This window comes from Hemitrygon akajei, chromosome 3 (assembly GCF_048418815.1).
Source record: "Hemitrygon akajei chromosome 3, sHemAka1.3, whole genome shotgun sequence".
Taxonomy (NCBI): domain Eukaryota; kingdom Metazoa; phylum Chordata; class Chondrichthyes; order Myliobatiformes; family Dasyatidae; genus Hemitrygon; species Hemitrygon akajei.
In genome coordinates, this window is record NC_133126.1 from 92547801 (window position 1) to 92572488 (window position 24688).

At 38.6% G+C, this 24688-nt stretch overlaps 1 protein-coding gene across 1 annotated transcript in view; it reads left to right on the top strand.

The window, feature by feature from the left end:
• Window positions 1-24688, top strand: part of rad51 (RAD51 recombinase) — a 77104-nt gene that overhangs the window by 41113 nt on the left and 11303 nt on the right. Inside the window, exons 4-6 of the mRNA XM_073040341.1 lie at window positions 12727-12844; window positions 21010-21101; window positions 21514-21608. Of these exons, the coding sequence (XP_072896442.1) occupies window positions 12727-12844; window positions 21010-21101; window positions 21514-21608 (305 nt within the window). The remainder of the gene's footprint in view (window positions 1-12726; window positions 12845-21009; window positions 21102-21513; window positions 21609-24688) is intronic.

Here is a 24688-nt window from a genome sequence, read left to right on the forward strand (position 1 = left end):
CCGATTAGACCCGATCGAAAACGCTGCTTTTAAGTTAAAGTCGATCAATAACTTTTCCTGGTAGGCTGCAATATATATATTTTTACCAGTCGCTAGGAGATATTGGAATGTTGTTCGTGCTGTTCAGTAAAAAAGTATATGCAACGTAATTTGTGTTACCGATACGTATGTATATTTAAAAGTAGCGGTGCGGCCTAAAATCCGGTGCGGCCTTTACAATTAAAAAATTGATTTTATTTCTAAAATTAGAGCCTGCGGCTAATAATCAGGTGCGCTCTGTAGTCCGGAATCTACGGTAATTGCTTTTTCTGTTCGGTATGTCTGGAGCGTATTGTAGCTTATTGACAAGTTGTCTTCCTTTTTTCTTCTGTCATATATCTTTGAGATTCTTTTTCTAATTTTGTAATCTCTTTTTCCAGTTAGTTGATCTATTTCTACCAGATATTCCTTCTTAATTTTAGAAGTATAACTTATTATCTGACCCCTCAAATATGCTTTCATCGCTTCCCATAATACAAATTTATCATCAACTGAATACGAGTTTATATCCAAAAAAAACTGAATCTGTTTTTCCATAAAATCACAAAAATCTTGATGTTTTAATAATATTGAATTAAATTATCTGTAAATTGGTTCCTCCTTATCCATCATTATCATTGTCATTATCAAAGGGGAATGATCTGATAGTATTCGCGCTTTATATTCCATACTTTTCACTCTATCCTGAATATTCGTTGATAATAATAAAAAATCTATCCTTGAGTAAGTTTTATGTCTATTTGAATAAAATGAATAATCTCTTTCTCTTGGGTTAATTTTTCTCCATATATCAATCAAATTTAAATCTTTCATCAATGATAAAGTTAATTTTACTACTTTCGATTTTTGTAACAGCCTTAGTTGATCTATCTAAAACTGGGTCTAGACTAAAGTTAAAGTCTCCACCTATTAATATTTTATCATGTGCGTCAGCCAAATTCAAAAAGGCTTCTTGTATAAATTTTGCATCATTTTCATTTGGTGCATAAATATTCATAAGAGTCCATAATTTCAAAAAGATTTGACAATGTATAATCACATATCTCCCCGCAGAATCAATTAATACATTTTGTATTTTAATTGGTATGGTTTTATTAACCAAAATTGCAACTCCCCTCGCCTTTGAATTAAGTGAAGCTGCAATAACATTTCTGACCCAATCTCTTTTTAATTTCTGATGTTCTATCTCTGTTAAATGTGTTTTCTGCAAAAAGGCTATATCTACTTTCATTTTCTTAATGTATGTTAAGAATCTTTTTCTTTTCACCGGTCCATTAAGCTCATTAACATTAAAACTTTAAAAATTCAGTACATTAGTCATTATTTTTAATGAGGTTACTCCAATCTATAACAGTACATAATATCTCAGCTCTCATAGTACCTTGGGGAATCTCTTTAAAATTTTCCATGTTGCTATGTGTCTCCCCTCCAATCATCCAGGCAAAGAAAAAAAGATAAGAAAGATAGATTGTGAAGAAAAAGATTACAAAATACCCCCCCTACTAATGTTGTGAATGAAAAAAGCCACAACATTATCCCCCTCCGTTTTATGGGTCATGGCAATCGCCATGATTACACACGAGAGTCCCATAGCAATCGATCAGAAGCTCCCCCGTAACGAGAAAAAGGATATGAGAAGGAAAAAACAATTAATATCACTACTCCCGATTAGTATTCCTCAAATTTTTACCTTTCTCCCCCATCATATAATTAAGAATATATATATTCTTCTACCCTTAAATATCCATCAAATCCATTCCCAATCCCAGTCTTTATCTTTAATCCATCTCGCTTCATAAATTCTTCACTGCGTCTAGCGACTATTCAAGAGTTTTTGTCCAAAAAAATTATCCGTGTTGCCGGATAGCGCAGTATAAATTTATAAACCTTTTCCCATAAGACTTTTTTCACTGGGTTAAATTCCTTCCTCCTCTTCAAAAGATCACAACTCATGTCAGGATAGAAAAGAACTCTTTTCCCTTCTATCATCAATGGCCCTTTCTCTTTTTGGCACCTTGGGCAGTTGCCTTCAGGATTCTTTCTTTATCCTGATATCTTAAGCATTTTATCAAGATTGATCGCGGATTTTGATCGTGTTGTGGTTTTGGTCTTAAAGCTCTATGAACCCTTTCGATTTCAATTAACTGATTTCCTTCTTCCATTTCCAAAATCTCCGGGATCCATTTTTGAAAAAATTTTATTGGATCTTCTCCCTCTGTACCTTCTTTAAGACCAACAATCTTAATATTGTTTCGCCTGCTAAAATTTTCAAGCACATCCACTTTTTCCAACAACCGTTTTCTTTCTGATGTCCAGGCAAGGATATTATCTTTCATCTTGTCCACTCTATCAATGGTGTCTCCCGCTATTTCTTCCAGCTTTTTAACTTTCTTATCCATTTTCTCCTGTTTTTTTCACAACCTTATCAAACATAATCTTATTTTTAATAACTGTTTTTATTGCTTTTAATTCATACATTATTTGCACTAAGGCTTCTCTTATGTCACCACGAAGTCCTCCACATTTAATTTCTTCTTGTTCTTCTTTTTCCTCATCTGCGTTGTCCAGGGAATCTGATTCTACTTCCGATTCACTTTCAATCGTAGCTGGAACTTGTAGTTTGGTTTGCACCTGTTTGCACAAGCCCACTTCTTTGCGCATGTGCAGTTCCTGTTGCTTCTTCTTAAGGACTGCTGACATTGCTACAGTTTCCTGTTCTTCACCGCCGGAGACAAAATGTGCCTCGCCGAAAAGAGGTCCAACCTGAGTGTGAGGTTCCGTCATAGTAGTAGGCCCCTTTTCCTTCCCAACTCGTGCTGTCTTCAAAGTAGTAGTTTTCTTCTGTTTCAGTTTAGGAGGCATATCTAAAAATAATCTTGAGTAGTTTATAACTAATTTTTAGAAAGTATGTATTAACTTCACTGGTACTTTACTGGTTTTTTACGGGAGAGCTGGATTTCTACGTCTCGATCCTACGTCATCACGTGACGTCCCCCAATTTCATTGTTTTAAGTCAAATGAGGAAAAGACACCTCTAACTTTTGACTCTTGGCCTGTGTGCAGTTTAAAATATAAGCAGTTTTAGCACTGTTGACATAAGCACTTTATGTAGTTTTCAACTTGCTGTCCCTTAAAATATTAAGGTTGACATGAGTTTAATATAAAGATTAAACTGATGTAGCTCATTAACTTAAATTTTGTTCTTCAATTATCTTCATGCCCTCTTATAATCTGAGACGTGTTTGCATGTGTAAGGAGGTGTAGACAACTACAGAAGGCCCTCCTTATCTGTGAGTTCCGCATACGCGAATTCAACCAACTGCAAATCGAGAAAACCCTGAAATGCTCTTCCAGCACTCGTTTGAGCATGTACAGATTTTTTTTCTTGTCATTATTTCCTAAACAATGCAGTATAACAACTATTTACATAGCATTTACATTGTATTAGGTATTATAAGTAATGTAGAGATGATTTAAAGTATACAGGAGGATGTGCGTAGGTTATCGTGGTTCAGAATTGGAAAAAGATCAGAAGTTCTCTTTCTAAGTAAGTCAGAACAGCTACATCCAGTATTATTTAGTGTCAGTCAAATGTTTGTCTTAGAAAATAGTATATATTTTACCTTTTTATGCATATAAAACACTTAAGAAACATATGTATTTCAATAATTACCGTAGATTCCGGACTACAGAGCGCACCTGATTAAAAGCCGCTGGCTCTAATTTTAGAAATAAAATCAATTTTTTACTTGTACAGGCCGCACCGGATTTTCGGCCGCAGGTGTCCCACATTGTAATATGAGATATTTACACAGAAAGATATTACACGTGAGGATTTTTTAACTTTTAATTAAATCCATATGGTAACATAAACAAATACATATTGCAAATGCTTTTTTTCGAACCGTGCCTGTAACGCGGCTACTTTTAAATATACGTTGCGTATACTTCTTTACTGAACAACATTCCAATATCTCCTAACGACTGGTAAAAAAATATATATACTGCAGCCTACCAGGAAAAGTTATTGATCGCCTTTAACTTAAAAGCAGCGTTTTCGCTCCGCCGCTCGCCCCCCTCCTTCCCGTTTATCGCAAACCGGTATCCCACAAGACGCGGCGAAACCGGGTGTGACGTCATAGCATCCCGCGATGTAGTACAGAAAACAAATATAGTTAAAACAATTCTAACTTTAACTAACAAATGAATTACTAAGCGAAAATATTATAAACTAAATAACTGCCATAAAGGCAGCACAATGCTTTTCTTCGAGTGTTTTCCATGTTGATGAGGGTGAGTACAAATGACTGATTTACAATAATTTAATTGTGAAAGTGCGCTTGATTTATCGTACAATTTCATTGGACCTCTGTGAACTACTCATCAATTTTATTGGTCTACTGTTACGAGGCAAAATGTTTTTGGCGGCATGAAAAAAAACCATGTATTAGCTGCTCCGTATTAAAGGCCGCAGAGTTCAAAGCTGTTCAAAATGTGGGAAAAAAGTAGCGGCTTAAAATCCGGAATCTACGGTAAACCACTGCGTTGCTTAGTAATAACTGTAGCTTTCATCGGGACAGGGCCTTTCTCACTTTATCCTTTAAAATTGTTCTGATTGTTGACCGACTGTAGCCTAATGCTTTTCAAATGACCAATGGCGTTTCACCTCTTTCCGATCGCTTTGTTATTTCCACTTTATTTTCAGTCGTGAATATTTTTGTGAACAGAAACACTGCAGATTCAGAGCTCCCCCGGGTCCTAAAGACCACTGCACTGAAACAGGTTAAATAAGGTCTGGGGGTTCCACTGGGTCCTAAAGTCCACCACACTGAACAGGTTAAATAAGGGACTTGAGCATCCGCGTTTTTTGGTATCTACTAGGGGTCCCAGAACCAATCCCTTGTGGATAAGGAGGGCCGACTGCATTGTAAAATATGTGAACCTACTCTGAATTAAATATTTACAGTCATTTTAGAGAGCTTAAATGTAGCACATTAAATTTGGCTAACTTCTCTAAGTCTAAATTCTATAATTAAGCAGCCTTCAATTTATCTGTGGATCGAGGCTTTCTACAATTGGAGCTGCATAGACTTCTGTGTTGACAACATGAGCATTAGACTTGGTGGAGCTGTTCATGCAGCTGTCATCATCAGGGCAATTAAAACCAATGAACCAAAATGACAAAAGTTTAGTGTAAGTAGATGAGAGGCAGGTGAATTATAGGAGATAATTTGTTCCTCTGGGACATGGAAAAACTCTTTTAACATGTATCTAGTAACTAATCCCATATAACCTGATATCCAGAGTTTTACTTTAGTTAGCTTCCCAAACAGTCTGTATCTGAAATGGATGCTGTCGAAGAATGTCCATGAAATATAACCTAGTTAAACACAAGTAGATTGTGTCAATGTGCTATTAAATTGTGGCCATCACTGAGTTGTGGCTAAGAGAAGATCACAGTTGGGAGCTGAACATCGAAGATCACAAATTTCATCAAAAGGATGGGCCAAAGGGGACAGGGTGGCTCCTGGTTTCAAAAATAAATGAAATCCTTAGAAAAAAGTGACATAGGATCTGAAGATATAGAATCCTTGTGGGTAGAGTTAAGAAGCTACAAGGATTAAAAAAATAACCCTGATGGGAGTTATGTATGTCTCTGAACAATAGCCAGGATTACAACAGGAGAGATCAAAGTCATGTAAAAAGGGAAATGTTATGATTGTCATGGGAGATTTCAAAATGCTAGTATGTAAATTGTTCTTAAAAAGTCATCTCGCTTGAAGATTAGGTTGGTTCTGGATCCCAAGAAAAGGATTTTGTAGAATACCTGTGAGGTGACTTTTTAGAACAATTTCTAAATTTCTAATTGTGGTTGAGCCCACTATGGAAAAAACAATTCTGGTTTGGGTATTGTGTAAGCAACCAGCTTTGATTAGGGAGCTTAAGCTAAAGGACTCTTGAGATGGCAGTGATCTGAGAGTGGAGCTGGCCAAAGTTGATTGAAAGGGGACACTAGCAGCCATAATGGTAGAGCGTGGCTGGAGTTTTTGGGAGCAATTCGGAAGATGTAGAATCAGTCCATCCCAAAGAGGATGAAGCATTCTAAAGGGTACATGAGGCAACTGTGACTGAATGGGACTCAAAGACAACATAAAGGTAAAAGGATATGCAATATCTCAAAAATTAGTTGGAAGTTAAAAGATTGGGAAGATTTTTTAAAACCAACAGAAAGCAACTGAAAAAGTAATAAGGTGAGAAATGAAGTATGAAGGTAAGCCAGCAAATAGTGTAAATGAAGATGTCAGAAGTTTCTTCATATAGAAGGAGTAAGAGAGTGGACATTGGAAAATGATACTGAAGAGATAATAATAAGGTACAAAGAAATGCTGGGTGAATTTAGTAAGTATTTTGTTTCAGCCTTCACCGTAGAAGACCCCAGCAGAATGCCAGAAGTTTGATAGCGTTGGGGAGCGGAAGTATGTGTAGTCAATTATCTATAGTCAACTGAAGGGAAAATACTTGGGAAGCTGAAAGGTCTGAAGTTAGATAAGTAACCTGGACCAGATAGATTGCACCCTAGGGTTCAGAAGGGGGTAGCTAAAGAGATTGTAGACAGATTATTAGTGATTTTTGTTTTGAAAGGTTCTGCAGGATTGGAAAATTGCAAGTGTCACTCCACTCTTTTGGGGGGGGTGGCAGAAGAGAGGGAATCATAGATCAGCTAACCTTACCTCTGGTTAGCAGGATGTTGGAGTCCATTACTAAGGATGAGGTTTTGATATACTTGGAAGCACATGATAAAATCAGCATTCAACTTGGTTTCCTTAAGGTGAAGTCTTGGCTGACAAAAGAGGTTCCACTAATTCTTTAAGGTGGGATAAGCAAAGAGTCAATGGACGGAGTTTACTTGGATTTTTAGAAGGCCTCTGACAAGATGCCATGCTAGCAGCTGTTAAACAAGATAAGAGCCCACAGTACTTCAGGAAAGATACTAATATGAACAAGATTGGCTGACTGGCAGAAGGCAACGAGTATTGGGGCTTTTCTGGTTGGCTGTTAGTGACGAGTGGTGTAATGGTTGGTGTTGGATCTACTACTTTTCATGTTATATGTTAATGATCTGGATGATGGATTTGATGGCTCTGTGACTAGATTTGCAGACGACACAAAAATAAGTGGAGGGGCAGGGAGTCTGCAGAAAGACTTGGACAGATTAGGAGAATGGGCATTGATTTAACAGATGGAATACAGTGTGCAGATGTATATGGTCATGTACTTTGATAGAAAGAATAAAGCCATAGACTCTTCTAAATGGGGAGCAAATTCAGAAATTGGAGGTGCAAAGGATTTGGACATCCTTGTGCAGGATTCCTTAAGGATGAGTCAGTAGTAAGGAAGGCAAATGCAATATTAGCTTTCATTTAGAGTGGTGGTCCCCGACCACTGGGCTGCAAAGCATGTGCTACCAGGCCGCGAGGAAACGATATGATTTGGCGATATGAAACGATATGAGTCAGCTGCACCTTTACTCATTCTTTATCATGCTCAGTGTTGAACTTGAACGCACGTGAGGTCATTGCGCACGCGAGGTCATCAGTCGCCTAAACACAGTGATACCCTAATGCCAGGGATCACTGGTTGGCCTTGGGTAACCGGCCGCCTTGCGCAGCCGGCGAGAAGTGCCACTGATACTGGCTTAGAGCGTGGACAGATAGCACAGCCTCTGAACCTGTTTAGCACACCAAATGTTTGTGGGGAACCCGGTGCTAAAATATTTGCAGATGACCTAATTTGGGCTCAGGGTCTTGGAAGTAGCAGAGCAGCTACCTCGCTGCGATCTATTGAAAGTCATCCCTCGAGCCAAACTGCGACCACTGTGGCTCTGGTACGGGGACCTCTGGCTCTTACCTTGTCCTCTCACTGGTGTGTTGCAATGATTTTATATGTTTATACAAGGAAAATATGCGCTGTATGTTTAATATCCAAACATTACTTAAAATGTTATGATGCTATTGACTTATAAATGAGTTATAATTGACTTATCACTATATTCATGCGAGGAAAATATGCGCTGTGTTTTTAATATTAAATCCGTTAGATAAACCCTTTTAGAAATGAAATTGAGTGTATTAGCCACTTATAGCTGACTTATCACCTATATTCTGGTCGTGATTAACACCACCACCACCACCCCCCCCCCCCGTCGGCCAGTCTGCAAGAATATTGTCAATATTAAACCGGTCTGCGGTGCAAAAAAGATTGGTGACCCCTGATTTAGAGTGGACTAGAATATAAAATCAAAGGTGTAATGCTGAAACTTTAACGTATTGGTCAGACCTCATTTGCAGTGTTGTGAGCAATTTTGAGTCCCATATATAAGAAAGAATGTGCTGGCATTGGAAAGGGTCCAGAGGTGGTTTGTGAAATTAATCTCAGCAATTAAAGGGTTAGTTTATCAGGAGTGTTTGAAGCCCTGGGCCTGTTTTGCTGGAGTTTAGAAGACAGTGGGAATCTCATTTAAGCCTACTGAATATTGAAAAGCCTGAAATAGTGGACATGAAGCGGCTGTTTATATTAGTGGGAGGTTTTAGGAGCAGAGGGCACAGCCTTGGAATAAGAGGACATCTCTTTAAAACACAGATGAAGAGGAATGTTTTTAGCCTGTGGTGGTGAATTTGTGGAATTCATTGCCACAGTTGGCTTGGAGGCCAAGTCATTGGGTATATTTAAAACCGGGGTAAATATGTTCTTGATTAATAAGGGCATCAGAGATTACAGGAAGAAGGCAGGAGAATAGTATTGTGAGGCAACATTAATCAGCCATGATGGAATAACAGAGCGGACTTAATAGGTCTAATGGTCTTGTGGTTTAACATCTGTTAACCTAATGAATGTCAGAATGAACTTTTTTATTTTTGGATGCAGAGAATTATATTTAATAGGTTCTCTAAATGGATTATCTTTTATTTGTTTTCTGATTTTGTTGATTTCCGATAAAGAGAGGCCTTTTGCACGACTATAATTTTATAGTCTGAGTGTTGCATCATGGAAACTCAGCTAACTAAATCCATAATTGATCAATTAATCTGATTAATGTTGATCTATTGGCCAAGAATAAGGTTCAAATGCAAAATATCAAGAAATGGAAACATGAGCTAACAGAAAATGCTTGAAATAGACAATGCGTTAGGTACTGCTAATGGAAAGAGAACACTGTTTTATGTTCTACTTCACTGCCCATCTTCAGAATTAGAAAAAGTTAAATCACTGCTGAATAAATTCCCGTGGTCAGGCTGGGATTTAATCAGGGGATTGCTGGACATGCAGATTGAAGGGCTGGGAGGGCCTGTTCTGAGCTATATCTCAATAAATAAATGAAGTAACAAGCAGGGTGGACAAAGGAGAGGCAGTGGATGTCATTTACTTAGATTTTCAGAAGGCATTCGATAAGATGCAAGGGACAGAGAAGGTTGGGTGATGGGAGAGGATAGAATGGTGCAGAAGAGCGTTAAACTAAAGAGTGAAAGTGAGGAATGATGGCCAAACTCAAAAGGGAATGGCAATAAGATGAGCAAAACAAGAAATCATTGGGTGAATTTTTTTTTTAAATGAGGGTTCTAGAAGCACTCAGCAGATCGCATCACATCGATGGAAAAGGTTTTGTATTTTTGTTTGAAATAAATAATTGGTCTTGTCCTGTTCCATCGCTACAGCCCTTGGTCAAATTGAATTGGTTTATTATTGTTACATGTGCTGAGGTATTTAGATGCCACACTTACAGTTCATTGCAACAATGCCTTGAGGTAGTATAAGGGAAAACAATAACAGAATGTAGAATAAAATGTTAGAGTTACAGAGAAAATACAGGCAGACAATAATATTCAGTGCCATAATGGGGTAGATTGTGAGATCAGGATCCAATCTTAATTTCTTGGGGACTACTCAATAATCTTATAACAGAAGGATAGAAGCTATCCTTGTGTCTGGTGGAACGTGTTTTTAAGCTTTGTATTTCTTCCCAATGGTAGGTGGGAGGAGAAGGGTGGATGGATCTTTGTTTATGTTGGTTCCTTTACTGAGACAGCAAAAAGTGTAGACAGTCCATTGAAGGGAAGCTGGTTTCTGTGATGTGCTGCACTGTGCCAATAACTCTACAGTTTCTTGCAGTCATGGGCAGAGCAGTTTTCATACCAAGCAATAATGCATCTTGATAAGATGCTTTCTGTGGGGCATTGATGCAAGTTGGTGAGGATCGAAGAGAGTATGCAAAATTTCTTTAGTCTCCTGAGGAACTAGAGACTATAAGACATAGGAGTAGGATTAGGACCTTCGCCCCTTGAGTCTGCTCCACCATGGCTGATTTATTATCTATCTCAATCCTCATATGGTAAACAAAAAGACAAACAGAATGCTGTCCCTTGTTGGTGGAGTTTGGATACTGGTGCAGGAGGGTAATGCTTACAATATACAAGTATGGTTAAGCTTGGGTATAGTGTGCATTTGTAGTCATCATGATGTGATTGCACTAGATTCAGAGGAGATTTATAAGTATGTTGCCAGGACTAGAAATTTTAAGCTTTGAGTCAAAATTGTATTCCCTGGGCTTGACTGCCTCATTTTCACCATGGATGTGCAGACCCTATATACTCTATCTCCCATCAAGAAGGGTTTAAAGCTGTCCGCTTCTTAATAAAAGAACCAACCAGTTCCCCTCCCCCTCCACCCTTCTCTCTGCAAGAACTGGTCCTCACCTTCAACAATTTCTCCTTCAGGTCCTCCCACTTTCTTAAGGTGTAGCCATGGGCCCCAGCTACGCCTGCCTTTTCGTTGGCTATATAGAACAGACCATGTTTCAAGGCTTCCCTGGTAATGTTCCCCAATTCTTCCTCTGCTACACTGATGACTGCACTGATGCTGCTTCATGCACCCATGCTGAGCTAGACAATTTCATCAATTTTGCCTCGAACCTCTACTCTGCCCTTAAATTCATTTGTTCCATTTTTGACACCTCCCTCCCCTTTCTTGATCTCTCTCTGTCAACATCTCTGGAAACAAACTGTCGACCAGCATTCTTTATAAACCTACCAACTCCCACAACTATCTTAACTATACGTCTTCCCATCCTGTCAACTGTAAAAATACTATTCTCTTTTCTCAGTTCCTTCATTTGTGCTGCATCTGTTCCCAGGATGTGACTTGACTTTCCTTTCCAGGACATCAAAGATGTCCTTCTCCTTCAAAGAATGGGGTCTCCCTTCCTCCCCCATAGATTCTGCCCTCACCCACGTCTCTTCCATTTCCCTGATATCTGTGCTCACCCCATCTCTCACCACCTTAATGATAGAGTTCCACTGATCCTTGCCTACCACTCCATCAACCTCTTCATCCAACACATCATTCTCTGCAACCTTCGCAATAATCAATGGGATCCTACAACCAAATCTTTACCTTCCTCCTACTCTTCGCTATTTGCAGGGATTTTTCCTCTGTGATTCCCTTGTCCATTCATTCCTCCCCACTGATCTCCCTCCCATCACTTATTCACCTATCTCCTTCAAACTATCCTTCCTGTTCTCCTCTTCCCCCCCCCCCCCCCCCCCACCTCCCCACCATTTTATTCTGGCATCTTCCACCCTCATCCGTTCTGCCCTGAAGAAGGGTCTCAACTCGAAATGTTGACTGTTTATTCATGCCCGTCCTGCTGGAAGTACATAAATGCATGGAAGAATATGATCCTAATCAAGGCAAATGGAATTAGCATAGTTGGGCAAAATGTTCAGCACAGATTTGCTCCTGTGTTTTATCCCCCAGCTTTTTAAATCTGAGATCCGTGGTACCTAACTTTTCTATCAGTAGAAATTATTTCTCTTTGCTTCCTCAAAATATCTCATTATTTTGAGGACTTTTATTAAATCTCTCTTCAGATTCCTCTTGAAAGAGAAACATCTCACTACTGTAATTAAATGGTTCACCTTATTAGTAAATCTTTATCAGCAAGTACAGTGTTTTCAAACATCACATGGACAAGACTACAGTTTTTGCAGTGTTTTGTGGGCTGCTGACTTATTAGCATTAATTGCATGCAATTTTTTTGTTAGAATCTAGCCTGATAATTCTGAGTAGTGTGTTAGACGTGGTCTGGATTTTGGTAATGTTGCCCTTGATGGGAAAAAATTGCATTCTGAGCAGAAAAAAACAATTTCCTGACTGGGGAATATTTTGATTATTATAAGTGCATGAACTCATGTTTAGCAGTCTTATGCAACTGTTTCATTCCAAGAAACTGGCTCTTGAAAATCATATAATCATATTAATCTTTAGTGATGTATGGTACTAGAGCATAATAAATCCATGAGCCTATCACTGAAACAAAATAGATTACACCCAAGAACGAAATGTTGTTGAAAGTGTCATTTTATCTGATTTGGGTTTGGAATATAATTTTTTTTTGCCCCTGGAAACGTGGATATAGAAATCTGCTTTCTGGACGTAATTAGGATTTTAAGGGCAATCCTGTTCTTCTGGTCGTTATCGTCTAGCAAGGCTAGTAGAATTTGGGTACTTTTGCATTTATAAGAAAAATGTAACATTTATGAATAATTAAAAGTAAACCTTGAAGTCAGATTTAAATGCCCTCTGAAAATGTACGATAGCTCCATAGTCACATCTTTGTTCTTTTTTCTTTAGGCTGAGGCAGCAAAGCTTGTACCAATGGGATTTACTACTGCTACAGAGTTTCATCAGAGGCGCTCAGAAATCATCCAGATCACTACAGGGTCTAAGGAACTTGATAAACTTCTACAAGGTGTACATTAATTTTTTGAAAATTTGTATATTGAAAAAGACGAATTGTGTGTATCGAACAGCTTTTCAAGTAGAAAATCAAGGTTAACTGTTTGAAAAGTTTATATGTATTAGTCTGATGTATACAGGGTAAGTAGGAAGGAAGCCAATATAGTCCCCTGTGGGGCCCCAGTGTTGCTTATAGCTATATTTGACACACAGCTCTGAAGCTGCACTAACTGTTGTCTGCCAGTTGGGTAGTTCGTTATCCAGTATACAATGGAAGTGCCAACCTAAATTGAACGAGCTTTTTGTCCCAGCAATGAGGAGAATGAGCAAAGAAATGGCAGATGGAATGCAGTGTTGGGAAGTGTATAGTCGTGCACTTTGGTAGAAGAAATGAAAAGGTTGACTATTTTCTAAATGGAGAGAAAATACAAAAAAAACTGAGATGCAAAGGGACTTGGGAGTCCTTGTGCAGGATTCCCTGCAGGTTAATTTGCAGGTTGAATCTGTGGTGAGGAGGTAAATGCAATGTTAGCATTCATTTCAAGAGGACTAGAATATAAAAGCAAGGATATAATGTTGAGACATTATAAAGCACTGGTGAGGCCTCACTTGGAGTATTGTGAGCAGGTTTGGGTCCTGTGTCTTAAGGATATGCTGAAACTGGAGAGAGGCTAAGACCAGAGGATGCAGCTTCGGAATGGAGAAGTGTCCTTTTAGAAAGTAGATGAGGAGGAATTTCCTTAGCCAGATTGGTGAATCTGAAATTATTTGCTACAGGCAGCTGTGGAGGCCAAGTCTTTATGTGTATTTAAGTTATAATTGATAGATATTTGATTGGTCAGGGCATGAAGGGATATGGGAGAAGGCAGGAGAGGAAAATTGGATCAACCATGATGAAATGGTGGAGCAGACCAAATGGCCTAATTCTGCTCCTATATCTTATGGAGACTTATTAAATAAAAATAATAAATCAAATTATATACCTTTGCTCGTTGCGGCCAAAAAGTTCTATTTTAACTTCATCAGTCCATGGACTTGTTTCCAAAATGCATTAGGCTTGTTTAGATGTTCCTTTGCAAACTTCTGATGCAATGAACAAAGGTATGTTTGGAGAAAAAAGAGTGCAAAATTTCATGAAAAGAACACCTCTCCAACTGTTAAGCACGAGGATGGATCAATCATACTTTGGGCTTGTGTTGCAGCCAGTGGCACAGGGAACATTTCACTGGTAGAGGGAAGAATGTGTTCAATTAAGTACCAGCAAATTCTGGAAGCAAACATTACACTGTCTATAAAAAAAGCTGAAGATGAAAAGAGGATGGCTTCTACAATAGGATAATGATCTGAAACACACCTCAAAATCCACAATGGACTACCTCAAGAGGCGCAAGCTGAAGGTCCCCTGACCTAAACATCATCGAGAATCCGTGGATAGACCTCAAAAGAGCAGTGCATGCAAGGCGACCCAAGAATCTCACAGAACTAGAAGCCTTTTGCAAGGAAGAATGTGCGAAAATCCCGCAAACAAGAATTCAAAGATGCTTAGCTGGCTACAGAAAGCATTTGCAAGCTGTGATACTTGCCATAAGGGGTGTTGCCAAGTACTGACCATGCAGGATGCCCAAACTTTTGCTTCAGGCCCTTTCCCTTTTTTGTTAATTTGAAACTGTAAAAGATGGAAATAAAAAAGTAACTAAAATATTTAAGAAATATGTCATCTTTAACTTTATGCCTTTTGGAAATCAGGTAATCTTTTACTCGCTTAGCTATTCACAGTAACAGAAATTTTGACCAGGGGTGCCCAAACTTTTGCCTGCCACTGTAGACTGTACCCCTTACCTAAAAACATAATTTTTTTGGGGGGGTGTCAGTAAGTGGAGACAAAAATCCAGATCAATCTTTGTGCAAAATCTGACCCATTTACTCCAAGGAATCATTCTTTGTAATCCTTGAAGCACCTATTTTTTCATCACAGGGTAGTTAAAAACAGATACAAGTTGAAACCGGCTCTTCCATTTTGCTTATAACTATCATCAAATAATGCTGTCTTTACTTCTGTTAAATACAGGATCCTTTCTCTTAATAATTGAACTGTGTATAAATCAAATGACTCTTTACCCTTTCCAGAGTTTCAAAACGAAATATATGGTGAGTGGATGAACAAAAAAAGACATTGTGAAGCCAAGTCAAAATTATAAACAAATGTAAAACAGTATTTGCATCTTAAAAATAAATTATCAATTAATCTTAACACTCTACCTAATTTGATGCTTCACAATGTTGTGTATTATACTTTTATATAATGTTTGCATTAAAATTCTTTTGTTTTTACTAGCTTTAGGCTTTTCCTAAAGTATTTTTCTGTTGCATATCTCCAATTTTTAAACCATGCAACCAATGTATCAAAATGTGCTCAAAACTATCAAAAACATACTGAGTTTTCCCATCTATGTATGTCTCTGGATGCTTTCCAAATTTGCAGACTATGTGTTTGCCCAGGATATTAATTAATGTGCAAAACACCACCTGTCTCAATACCAATCCTTGCAGGAGACTATTGGTGACTGGTCTTAAAACAAAGTTACAGGGGGAGCCTGATCAGCTGGGTAGTGGGGTGAGAATGACATTCAGTTTAGATAAGTGCAAGATATTGCATTTTGGGAAATTAAACCAGAGTTTAATTTACTGCAATAAACAGTAGGGTCCTAGGGTGTTTTGTGGAACAGGGGGATCTCGGGGGTTCTCTGAATATGGTGTCACAGGGGCCAATAGTGAAGATGATGTTTGGAATGCATGATGAACTTGTACAAGATGTCAGTGAATCTGTGCTTGGAGTACTGTTTACAGTTTTGGTCACCTGATTATAGGAGATACTGGAAGAGGTTGGGCAGTCTTACATTTTATTCCTTGAGCATAGAAGGGTAACAATAATAACAGTTAAAAGATATTTGCACAGTTACATGGAAAGGAAAGGTTTAGACCAGGGGTTCCAAACTTTTATTATGCCATGGACCAGTACCAGTAAGCAAGGAGTCCATGGACCCCAAGGTTGGGAAGCCCTGGTTTAAAGGTATGTGGGCAAATGAGACTGGGTAGATGGGCATGTAGTCTGTATGACAAGAGAGACTGCAGATGCTGGAAATCTGGAGCAGCACATTCAAAATGCTGGAGGAACTCAGCAAGTCGGGCAGTATCTGAAAGAACAAGCATTTGACATTTCGAACCGAGACCTTTCATCAGGACTTCATAAACCAGTTGAAGGGCCTCATCCTGATACGTTAATTGTTCATTTCTCTCTGTCGATGCTGCCTGACCTGCTGAGTTCCTCCAACATTGTGTTTTATATGAATGAGCTGGGCCAATGGCCCTGATTTCTGTGCTGTATTACTCTAGATACTGTAACTAAATGCAGTTCAAATAGTAACTTCTTTACTTGTAACTTTTCAGTCAGCTCTTATTCAAGATCAACAGAGCATCAATATTGAATGTACATTGCATCTCCAATAGAGTGGATGAATTAACAAATGGATGTTTTGATCTAATTGCCATTATAGAAGTATGGCTGCAGGGTGACTGCAGCTGGAAACTAAACATTTGAGTCATAGAGCCCAGAAATGGGCTCTTTGGGCCACTGAGTTGACATAGACTTACATGCCCCCTTGCATTAGTCTTCCACTATTCCCATTTTATCCTTCAAACATTCCCATCAACTTCCTTTTGATTTCATGATTCAACTGCACATCAGGAGCATCTTGTATTGTAAATTACCTATTTACCTATTAGCCCACATATCTTTGGGATGTGTGAGAAAAAGGGAATCTTTCAGAGAAAACCATGTATTTGCAATAAAAACCTTATCCTGACCTCCAGAACTGAGATGTTATCTCTGCCGCTGTATCGTAATGCCAAGAAGGATATTTAATATTTAGGATGGAGTTGGGGGAAATTTGTTAATAAGGGATCATATCAGTACAGTAGTTAGAAAGAATTTTGGCTCATTAGATTGTAGCATAGAATTAGAATTGGTTGAGTAGAATATATCCTAGGAGTATTGGAATTTGAAGAGATTTGGTATGTCACCAAAGATTTGAGCTAATTTCTGCAGATGTACCACGGAGAGCATTCTGACCCTTTGATTCACTGCTGGTATGGAGGCTCCGGTGCACAGGATCAAACAAAGCTACAGAGGTTTTTAGACACAGCCTGCACCACTTTAGAACCCTCCGCACCATCAAAGACATTTTCAGAAGGCAGTATCCCTCATCTAGTTCTGGAGCCTGAGACTCACACCCAAACATTTTCATCCTTTCTGCCATCACATTTCTGAATGGTCCAGGAACACTAATCCGTCATTCCTCTTGTAGTAATTATCTTTATTGCAACATATAATAAATCAATATGCCTGCACTGTACTACTGCCACAGAACAAGAATTTCACAAGTTCTGTCAGTGATAATAAATTTGATTCTGATTCCATAAGCCTGAACTGTCTGAACTTTAATTTAACAGTTTTTCCCTCTCACCATCTTCTGTCTACTTGTCATAACTGAACAGGTGATCTGGTGGAACAAGGGTCTCAGCCTGAAACATCAACTGTTTACTCTTTTCCATAGATGCTGCCTACCCTGCTGAATTCCTCCAGCATTTTCTGTGTGTTGCTTTGGATTTCCAGCATCTGCAGACCTGTGATACAGTGGGTTGCTTCTACATAGTAATTCGATGTGAATTAGTGATAGCCATAGAACATTGTATCCAATAAGTGGAAGAGTGAAACTTAAATTTTGAAATCAGTGGAGTTGTACTGACCTGTTTTGATCCACATTGCCATCACTTATATAAAAAAAAACAAGGTGCATCTTTACACAGTTGAAAAACCAAGTTACCCAGTTTTTAAGGATAAATTTATTCTGGCTTAACATTTTGCAGGGGGGAGGAATAGATGGTGCAGCTAATAGAGCTGATGCTTCACAGTTGGAGCAACCTGGGTTCAATATTTATCTATGGTGCTGTCTGCATAGAGATTGCACTTTCTTCCAGTGTGTTTCCTGCAAGTTAATTATAGAATCATAAAAATTTGCAGCACATTACAAGCCCTTCAGCCCTCACTGTTATGCTATCCATGTAACCTACTCTAGAAACTGCCTAGAATTACCCTATCGCATAGTCTTCTATTTTTCTAAGCTCCATGTACCTGTCTAAGAGTCTCTTAAAGGACCCTATTGCACAGCTTCTACCACTGTCACTGGCAATGCATTCCACACACCCACCACTCTCTGTGTGGGGAAAAGAAACTTACCTCTGACATCCCCTTTGTACCTTTGCACTTCCCACAGTAGTCTGGGGTATATCTCATCCAGTCCCAGTGACTTATCTAATTTACTATCTTTCAAAACTTCCAGCACATCCTCTTTCTTAATGACTATAGACTTGAGAGTTTCAGTTTACTGCAAGTCATCCCCACAATTGTCAAGGTTCTTTTCAATGGTGAATATTAAAGCAAAGTATTCATTAAGTACTTCCACTACTTCCTCCAGCTCCATACACATTTCCACAATTGCGCATGATTGGTCCTATTCTCACATGGCTCATTCCCTTGCTCATCACTTACTTGCCTTAGGGTTTTCCTTAATCCTGCTCGCCAAGGCCTTCTGAAGGCCCCTTCTAGCTTTCCTAATTTAATTCTTGAGCTCCTTCCTGGCACCCTTGTCAGTTTCTAGAGCTCTAACAGTACCTAGTTTCTGAACCTTTCATAAGCTTTTCTTCCTAACTAGATTTTCTACATTCTTTGTACAACATGGTTTTTTCCCCTACCATCCTTTCCCCGCCTCAATGGAACATATCTATGCAGAACGCCATGCAAATGTTCCCTGAATATTTGCCATATTTCTGCCATGCATTTTGCTGAAAACATCTTATGTTCCCAAGTTCCTGCCTAATAGCATTATATTTCCCCCTACTGCAATTACATGTTTTCCCAAATTGGTACGGGCTTCATGGTTGAAGTGGCTTCATGTACAAGGCACTATAAGGAAACTGCAAAAATTGTAAAATATGACTGTTAAGTACACAAATTAAAAGTAAATTATCTAACTCCAGAATGTTTGATGCTTAGTTTTATGCAGTTAAATTAACATTAATTATAAATATGTGATTAAGGCCGCAATTTTTTTGTGTGAATGGTTTTAGCAGAAGCTTGCTGAACAGTCTGAAGAGACGCATGTAATTAGCACTTGTGTTGCTGACAAAGACATATTTTGATACTTTTCCATAATATTTCTTAAATAATCTCATTTCTGGTCCCTGTCCTGGTCAATATTATGGAACTGTTATGGCAAGAAGTAAATATTTTTAAGGCATGGTGGTCAATTAAACTATAGTATGCAATGAAATGTGCATTCTAACTAACAAAAATTAATTTATAAGATAATTCCCAAAAACAAGCATGCCTTTCAGCTTTTAAACCCACTGGATATTGCCACCCCAACTATCCACTTGTCTACAGATCATTTGAAGAGCATCTTGTAGAAAGTGGCAGAGTACAAGGATATAAAAACTTGGGTTTTTTAAATTGAGTCAATTGAGACGAGCACAAAATGCAATGAGTGAATGAGAATTGGTGCAGTTTACAACACTTAGTAGTAAAGATTTGGATGATTTTGAGGACTGTAACTGGTTAGCTGAATGGTTAGAAAAGTGGAAGATAAGATTTTATATAGGGAAGTGATGACTGGCAGAAAGAATAAAGAGCTCCTCCCTATCATTGAGCACAAGGAGCGCCGCCACAAGAAAGCAGCATCCGTCATTAAGGACCCCCATCATCCAGGCCATGCTCTCTTCTCGCTACTACCATTGGCTAAAAGGTACTGAAGCCATTGGTCCCACACCACCAGGTCCAGGAACAATTATTACCCTTCAACCATTAGGCTTCTGAACAAACATGGATAACTTCAATCATCTCAACGTTGAACTGACTCCAGAGCCTATAGACTCACTTTCAATAATTTTACATCTCAGTATTATTTATTTACTTTTTTAATTGGTTTGTCTTATTTTTCACATTGGTTGTTCGTCAGTATAAGGTTTTTCATAAACACTGTTGTTCCCCCCCCCCCCATGTAAATACCTGCAAGAAAACTAATCTCAAGGTAATATATAAGTCATCAAGCACTATAGACCATTCAGCCCATCTAGTCCATATTGAACTGTTATTCTGCCGTGTCCCAGCAACCCACACCTGGACCATAGCCCCCTATACTTCTCCCATTCGTATATCTGTCCAAATTTATTTTAAATGTTGCAGTTGAACCTACATTCACCACTTTAACTGGCAGCTTATTCCATGCTCACACCACTTCTGTTTGAAGAAGCTCCCCCTCTAATTCCCCTTCAATATTTCACCTTGCACCCTTAGCCTATGACTTCTAGTTTGCATCTGGGTGGTATACATACTTTGATAATAAATTTACTTTGAGCTTTGATAGCATAGACCAAATGACAGTTTATTTCTCAACCATCCTGGTTAACTGTCCTATTAAAATCTCCTTGGGATCCTTGAAGTTAGATAATATTTACCGATGTTCAGGTGAAGTTCTTTGTGATCTTTTATGCTACATTGAAGACTTTATATCAATAAGGTCACAGTTGTTCTCTATGCTTCCTTTGGCTTCATAGCTGAAAGCAAAATCAAGCCATGAGCTCCAATAATAGTTGTTGGTGTATATTAGCCTAACAATACATAAGATGATGTGTTTACTCAGTGGGCCTCCATAAACTATTTGCTGTTTGTGCAAACACGAGGAAATCTGCAGATGCTGGAAATTCAAAGGACTGGCGAAGGGTCTCAGCCCGAAATGTCGACAGTGCTTCTCCTATAGATGCTGCCTGGCCTGCTGTGTTCCACCAGCATTTTGTGTGCGCTGTTTGTGCTTTCATTTTTAATGTGACAGAAGGAAGCATCTGAGCATTGTAGAAATGTAGGTATCTGTAATTATCCCTTGGCAAAAATAGTTCACTGAAAGTGGCTATTCAATCCAGGACACACAACTATGGCAAAAGTGACTTGCTTTTATGAAAATGATTCCAATGTTAAATGATAATTAAATGTTTTTCCCCTTTCATTATTTTCAAATTTTGTTTTCATTTATGTTGTGATACTATGAACTTTGCTTGGTGTTTCAGGTGGGATAGAAACTGGTTCAATCACTGAGATGTTTGGTGAGTTTCGTACTGGGAAGACCCAGCTCTGTCATACATTGGCAGTGACATGTCAGGTACCTAATATGTTTATTTTAATTTTAATTATTTAGTAGCTTTCTCAATTGCCAATTACTACTCCCACCTCCAGGCATTGCAGTTCAATTTTGCAAATTTCAGATGGTGAAGAACAACTCTAGTCAACTTAAAGTGTATTTTGAAAAAAGGCTGACGTTTACTGGGCAAGTGTTTTTATTCCTTCGAGCATTTTTCAAGGAGTATTTTATGACATCACCTCTGTGGGAAATAGGGAAGTTTTCTATATCTATATATATCTCTGATAATATTTGCCATGGCAAAATTTTTTAAAATCTTTAGATACCTCCAACTTGTGAGAAATAATTAGATTAAAGCTGTTGATGCTGAAGGAACTCTTTCTACTTTTTTTTGAAAACATTTTCTTTCCCCCACTGCCTTGCTGACTTGTAGTTACCCATTGACCGTGGTGGTGGAGAGGGAAAAGCCATGTACATTGATACTGAAGGTACATTCCGTCCAGAACGCCTCCTTGCTGTTGCTGAAAGGTTTGTATTGCAATGCAATTATGTTATGATGAATTTATAACCAGTCTATAGATTGGATGAACATTCCAATTTAGTCTTCCATTATATTTGGCTCATCCCCCATTTTCCTTGTTAAAATAATCCCAGATCTGCTTATGCTGTATCTTTAATATTTTCCCTTGGGTGAATAGGGGCTAAATATAAATATATTAGTGATTATGCCTCATGAACCTGAGTGAATTCTTCAAGGATGTGTCAAAACAAATTGATGAAGGTACAGTGGTGGGTGCAGTGTATATGGATTTTAGTAGAGCATTTGACAAGATTCCTCATGATAGCCACATCTAGAAAGTCAGGAGACTTGGGCACAGAATTAGCAGAAGGCAGAGGGTGGTAGTAAATGGCGCACATTCTACCTGGAGCTTGGTGACCAGAGGTGCTCTACAGCCCCTGCACATTGTGGTTTTAAAAAATAAATAAATAATTTGCATGAGGAAGTGGAAGGGTGGGTTAGTAAGTGTGCAGATGACATGAAGGTTGGTGATGTTGATTGTGCAAACGGTTATCGTAAGTTACAATAGGACATTAATAGGATGCAGAGCTAGGCTGAGAAGTAACGGCAGCATGCAATCTGGAAAAGTGAAGTGATTCACTTAGGATGGTCAAACGTAAAGGCAGAATTGAGGGTTAATGGCATGATTCTTAGCATTGTGGAGAGACAGAGAGATCTTGGAGTTCACATCCATAGATCTCTCAGAGTTGCAATGCAAGTTGATACCTTGGTTAAGAAGGAGTATGGTGTGTATTGAGTTCAGATCAATAAGCTGAATTTGGTTTTCCTGTTACTCAGCTGGATAAGTTTGGGGCTTAATGGAAAGTAGATGTTGGGTAATCTGACAATTTTGATGACAAATTGATTCAGAATGGTAGTCAGAGAGACTGACCCTCCTTGACAGATGAAAATATGAAGGCCCTATGTAGGGTAACAGTGAGTCTGGATCAGAATTTACCATGCTGGATTAGTTTACTAAGCTAGTGATACTAGAACTGGGCAGAGTAGTATAAACAAACTTTGTAGTTGGAGAGAAGAATGGTGTATTTTACTATGTTGAGTTACACAACAGAGCCAGTCACGGATAAAGCAGGACCAGGTTAAATGTTGAAAATGAGATACGTAAAGGGAACTGGGGAGATTTTGTATGAAGCTGATAGGTAATATATGGTAAGAAAACAAGGGAAGTTTAAAAACAGAATGCCAGAAACACTCAGTAGGTCAGTCAGCATCTCTGAAAAGAGAAAGGGACTTAATGTTTCTGACTGGAAACCCTTTATCAGTACTGGGAAGGAAAGATCACGTTAATTTGATAGACCACAAAGGGTGATGGTAATGTATCTAGGTTGAGGCCAAATTACTAATGATTATTGAAGGCAAATTTTGCTGCTTAGGCTGTGCTTTTAGCGGGGCTGTGGGATGCACCCAGTAGGCCAATTTACACTCCGGGGGGGGGGGGGGGGGGGGGGGCGAAGAAAAGCCAAAATCATGTATGAATTACAGGCAGCAATAACCAGTTCTAATACAGATCGAAAGAAGGCAAGTTATCTAAAGTTGGAGAATTTGATATTGAATGTGGAAGACTGCAGCATGCCCAGGCAGAAATTGAAATACTGGTCAAAAAGCTTACCTGGGCCTTCATTGTTACAGCTTGGGAGACTAGCAAAGACATCAGAGTGAAACAGAGATCTGCATAAACCTGTCACCCAATCTGTGTTTAGTTTCACCAGAACAAAGGAGACCATGAGGTGAACTTGGAATGTACTGCATAAGGTCAGAAGAAGTGCAAATAATTCACTGGTTTACTTGAAAAGACTACATCTTTGGATGATAGCAAGGGATATGAGGGGAAAGTGTAACATTTGGACGAGTGTAACATTCCTTGCAGTTTCATGGGAATGTGCCGTAGAGAGTGGTTGTTGGAGATGAAAGAGTGGATGAATCATGAAGTGGAGAATCGCTTTGAAACATTTGGTGGATGAGCAGACTAGGGGGTGGCAAAGAGATTGAGCCCTTTGAAATGCAAAATGGTGTTCCCTTCGTGTACCTATACAGTATCTTTGCCATCATTTCTGCAACTAGTTTCTGTTTCTCAGTTCCAATGAATGGTTTCAGGCCTGAAACTTTAACTGTTTCTCTTTCTGAAGTTGATGCTGACCTCCTGAATGTTTACAAGTTTTATTTCAGACTTCCAGCATCTGCAGTGTTTTTGGTTTTCATGTAGAGGACAATTTGACTGGTAGTGAAAAAAACAGAGCTTCTGATTTTGACAACAAAATGTTTTTGTGCAAGATGTGGGATTTGGTGTACAGTATACTTATAGGGCAAGCAAAGAAAGTTGTACATTTTTGTTGATGAAGTTGTGAGACTGGGAGATGAATCTTGAGAGGTGGCCTTATTAAGGGAAGGAATAAGTGGCAATGTGAGTGTTTGTTCTGGAAAGCAGAGACCTTGCAGCAGCAATGACTGTTTCTGAAGCATTACTGGGATTCTGCATGGTTTCACAAGATAATTGAAATTACCTTATCTGTCACTTGTTTATTTTTTAACTTTTTGAGACAAGGCTGGAAACTCAGGGCAATGCTTAAAAAAAAAGGGAATTCTTCCAAATGGGTAGGTGGTGTTGGTTGTTACCTCCCTTAAATTATTTTTGTACATTAAAGCAAAGAAATAAAAATTATCATTTATATTGGGTTATAGCAGATGGTAACTCAACTGAAACTAGAACTTGGCTCTATCTTTTTTTCAATACAGTGGTTCCTTAAATCTTCAGAATGTGTGTTACCATAGATTCCGTACTACAGAGCGCACCTGATTAAAAGCCGCAGGCTCTAATTTTAGAAAGAAAATCAATTTTGTACTTGTACAAGCCGCACCGGATTTTAAGCCGCAGGTGTCCCGCATTGTAATATGAGATATTTACACAGAAAGATATTACACGTGAGGATTTTTTAACTATTAATTAAATCCGTATGGTAACATAAACAAATACATATTGCAAATGCTTTTTTTCGAACCGTGCCTGTAACACGGCTACTTTTAAATATAC